This window comes from Orycteropus afer, unplaced genomic scaffold, assembly GCF_000298275.1.
Source record: "Orycteropus afer afer isolate SDZICR_OR568_19922 unplaced genomic scaffold, OryAfe1.0 scaffold00502, whole genome shotgun sequence".
Classification (NCBI taxonomy): Eukaryota; Metazoa; Chordata; class Mammalia; order Tubulidentata; family Orycteropodidae; genus Orycteropus; species Orycteropus afer.
Genome location: NW_006922089.1, coordinates 634,703 through 638,136, shown reverse-complemented (window position 1 = coordinate 638,136; position 3,434 = coordinate 634,703). Strand labels below are relative to the sequence as shown.

At 68.7% G+C, this 3,434-nt stretch overlaps 1 protein-coding gene across 1 annotated transcript; it reads right to left on the bottom strand.

Annotated features, from left to right (window-relative positions):
- Nucleotides 1-221: 221 nt before the first annotated feature.
- HIC2 (HIC ZBTB transcriptional repressor 2) lies at nt 222-3,099 on the bottom strand. Its single transcript, XM_007955428.2, has 2 exons — nt 3,074-3,099; nt 222-2,037 (listed from the first exon to the last, which is right to left on the bottom strand). The coding sequence occupies exons 1-2, from the start codon at nt 3,097-3,099 to the stop codon at nt 222-224; spliced, it is 1,842 nt and encodes a 613-aa protein (XP_007953619.1).
- Between the last annotated feature and the right edge of the window lie 335 nt (nt 3,100-3,434).

Here is a 3,434-nt window from a genome sequence, read left to right as displayed (position 1 = left end):
GGGCGTGCTCGCCTCGGCGTCCCTTCTTGGCTTCCCTTGGTATAGACTGTCCATTAAAGCTCTTGGGGGGCGGGCCTGGAGCCCCGCGTCAGCCGCCCGCCCCCCTGCCTCCTGCTTCCTGCCCCCGTGCGTGCGGGTGGCACCTGCGTGTGGCGCGTGGCGGTCCCCGGGCGCGTCTCGGGCGGCCCCCGCCCCGGCGAGCGGGCGGCAGTCTTTGGCTTCTAGGAGGGAGAGGTGTGCATGCGCAGGTGGCTGATGAGGTTGCGCTGCTGCGTGAACTTGCCGCCGCACAGCTGGCACTCGTAGGGCTTCTCGCCCGAGTGCACGCGCATGTGCTCGGTGAGGCGGTACTGGCGGGTGAAGCGCATGCCGCACTCGTCGCAGGCGAACGGCTTCAGGCCCAGGTGGCTTCGCATGTGGCGAGTCATGGTGCCGCGCTGCGTGAACATCTTGCCGCAAATGTTGCAGGGGAAGGGCCGCGTCAGCCAGTGCGTCTTCTCGTGCTGCCGCAGCGTGGCCGGGTCCTTGTAGGTCTTCTCGCACACCGTGCACCTGAAGGGCCGCGGCTCGGCGGCGTAGGCCGAGCTGGGAGCCGACAGGTCCTCGGCCTCCTCCTCCGCGCCCCCGCTGCCCGTCTCGTAGGCGCCCTCCTCCTTGATGAACAGCTCCTCCTCCGTGTGCGTCTCCACGTGGGCGTTAAGCTGCTCCGAGCTGGGGAAGCCCTTGGCACAGGGGATGCACACGTACAGGTTGTCCCCGTAGGACACCGTCTCGTAGCCCTCGGGCCGGTACAGGAAGTGAGGCCCGGCGGGGCCGCCGCCGCCCTCGCTGCCGCTCTGCCCACTGTCCTCGCTGGCGTCCTTTCCGTTCTCCTCCTCCTCCCGGCAGGGGAACGGGGGCTCCCCGTAGGGCCCACCGGCGCCAACCCCGCCACCCAGGACGCCGTTGGGAACCCTGTCCCCGAGACCCTCGCCCTCTTCCCCAGGGCAGGCGCTCTTGGGTCCCACCTCCTTCCGCTCAAAGGGGCCGCAGGGCTCCTTCCTGCCCCACTCCTTTTTCCTGGCCGAGTGCCGGAGACTCTTCCGGGGCTGCCCCCCGGGCCCCTCCAGGCGGCTCAGGGCCGTGTCCTCGGACCCCTCCAGATCCATGGGCTCCTCCGGGGCAGCCCCCAGCTCGGTGTAAGAGGCACTGTTGGCGACAGGGGGGACGGGGGCCGCAGAGGGCGAACCGTGCTGGCTGTCACTCAGCTGGGCCGCGTCCTCGGGCGGGAGGTGGGGGCCCGGCGTGGCGGGGGGCAGCGGGGGGCTCTTCTTGGACAGGTCCAGGCCCAGCTCCTGCTCACATCCTCCACTGCTCCCATTGGTGCTGCCGCCGCAGCCCCCCAGGCCGGCCTCCCCAGCAGCCGGACACAGCGCCCGGCCCAGCGCGTGCGCACCCTCCTGGCTGGAGCTGCCAAGGAAGAGCTCGTCGTCTGAGCCCTTGGCCTGGGGTGGCTCCTGGGGCGGGTGAGCCCCCTTGCGCCCGTCCCCGAGCCCTGGGTAGCGGGCCTGGATGACAGAGGCCGTGGACAGGCGCTGGCTGCGGGCGGGCCGCCCCAGGCCGGCAGCCCCGGCCCGCGCAGAGCTGAAGGGCTTGCCTGCCCGCTTGAGCCTGCGGCGGCAGAGCGCGGCCAGCTCGGGCAGCTGGAGGTAGCTGGCAGCAGTGAGGAGGGTGCTGAAGTTGGGCTCGGCCGGCTGGTCGCCGGGCAGCAGCCTGCCGGTGTAGATGAAGTCGAGGATCTGCTGGAAGACCGTGGAGCTGACCATGTCCGTGTCCAGGCTGATGAGGTTGTCGTGCAGCACCAGCGACTTGAAGTAGATGCTGCTGGCAGCCAGGACGTTCTTGTGGGCCCGGAAGATGGAGTTGTCCACCATGATGATGACGTCACACAGAAAGCCCTTGGTCCTCTGCTGGTTCAGCTGCAGCAGGAGCTGCTTGGAGTGGCTGGGCAGCTCCATGTCAGGGCCCATGTCCCAGCGCCCGCCCCCCGCGCACCACCTGCGGGCAGAGAACAGGCGGGCACGGGTCAGTCTCTCCGGGAGGAACTATGGCCCCGGGCGTGAGGCACCATCACCGCCCGCACCAGCCCCGTGTACCCTGACGAGACGGGCCAGGGAGGAAGATCACACGGACACCAAGTCAGGAAACGGGCTGGAACTCGGCTCCAAGCCCAGGGCCCAGTCCTTCCTCCTGCCAATGCCTCCAGGAGCTGGCAGGAAACCAGAGTCTGGGGCTACGACCCGCTGGGGAGAGATGGGGGCTGGGAGCACCATCTCAGGGGACTTGGCTGTCCCCACAGGGCCTGCCCTTCCCCATTCTCAAGCCAGAAATGACTGTCACGTGAAATCTCCCATCGGTTAATATAGCCTCCATGTAGGCTTTTTTTTTCCCCCACTACTATGTGGGCGAAACCAAGTCCCCTGGCAGGACCCCACCCTCCATGGGTGACCTCCATGCCCTTAGAGGGTGCCAAGCCGGAAGGTCTGCCCGGAGTCACGTTGCTGCCTCCCCTCCTCCAGGCGGGCCCAGGTGCTACCCCGGCTGCCCGCAGCCTCCAGGTGCTAAGTGGGAAGGCTGGGCCCTGGATCCTTTCTAGGGAGGGCAGCCGCCATCGGGGCCTGGGAAACTCGGCCACCTGGTGTCTGCCAGACAGCCTGGCACAGACACTTACTGATCGAACAGGAAAATCTGGGGAGCCGCCGCTGCAGTGGAGAGCGCGTGGGTCCCAGCCCGGCCTTCCCCCTGCTGAGCACACTCTCGGCCGGCCGGCCAAGCCCTAAGCAGTTCAGGGCGGTCCACGGACCCAGGGGAACCGGGGTGCCTCTTTTCCCGACTCCCCCACCCAGCCTGGCAGAGACAAAAAGCCTGGGTGTGGCTCCCACATGGGCACACAGGGCCCTCGCGCTGCCCTGGGCCTGGTAGCACGGCCCGGCCTCTTCCACGCTACAGGCCACGGTGGATACAAAGGCGCAGCGGCCAGGGCTGCCGGCGCCCTGGCGACCCCCCGCCCCCCTCCCGACCACCCCAGGCCTACCGGAGTGCCAGGGGCCCAGAGACCATGTGAGCAGCAGCCAGCGGGGATGGCCTCCTGGAGCGCTCGGCTGTCCTGGGGGTGCATCAATGCCTGTTCACCTGGGGGGACAAGAGGGACACAGTCACCTCGACAGGCATCATGGGAGGGAGGGGGGACCCTTGTCTGCTGGCCCTAGAGCTCTCCCCTCCAGGACCCTCTGGCCGGCACATAAGGGACAAGTGGGGCAGGTGGTGGTGCTCACAGGGCCCTGGCTGGGGGGGAGTCATGTCAAGGGAGGGCGGGGGGGCCTGCTTTCAACCGTCCTCTCTGCACACACGACATGTGGAGCACCCCAGGGCCCCCTAGGCTTGGGAGCGGCTGG

Bases quoted from the DNA above. Each gene is read 5' to 3' on its own strand.
- HIC2 (XM_007955428.2), bottom strand. From the start codon at position 3,099: ATGGTCTCTGGGCCCCTGGCACTCCG. The intron at 2,038-3,073 runs GTAGGCCTGGGG...CTCTGCCCGCAG, and splicing joins TCTGGGCCCCTGGCACTCCG to GTGGTGCGCGGGGGGCGGGC.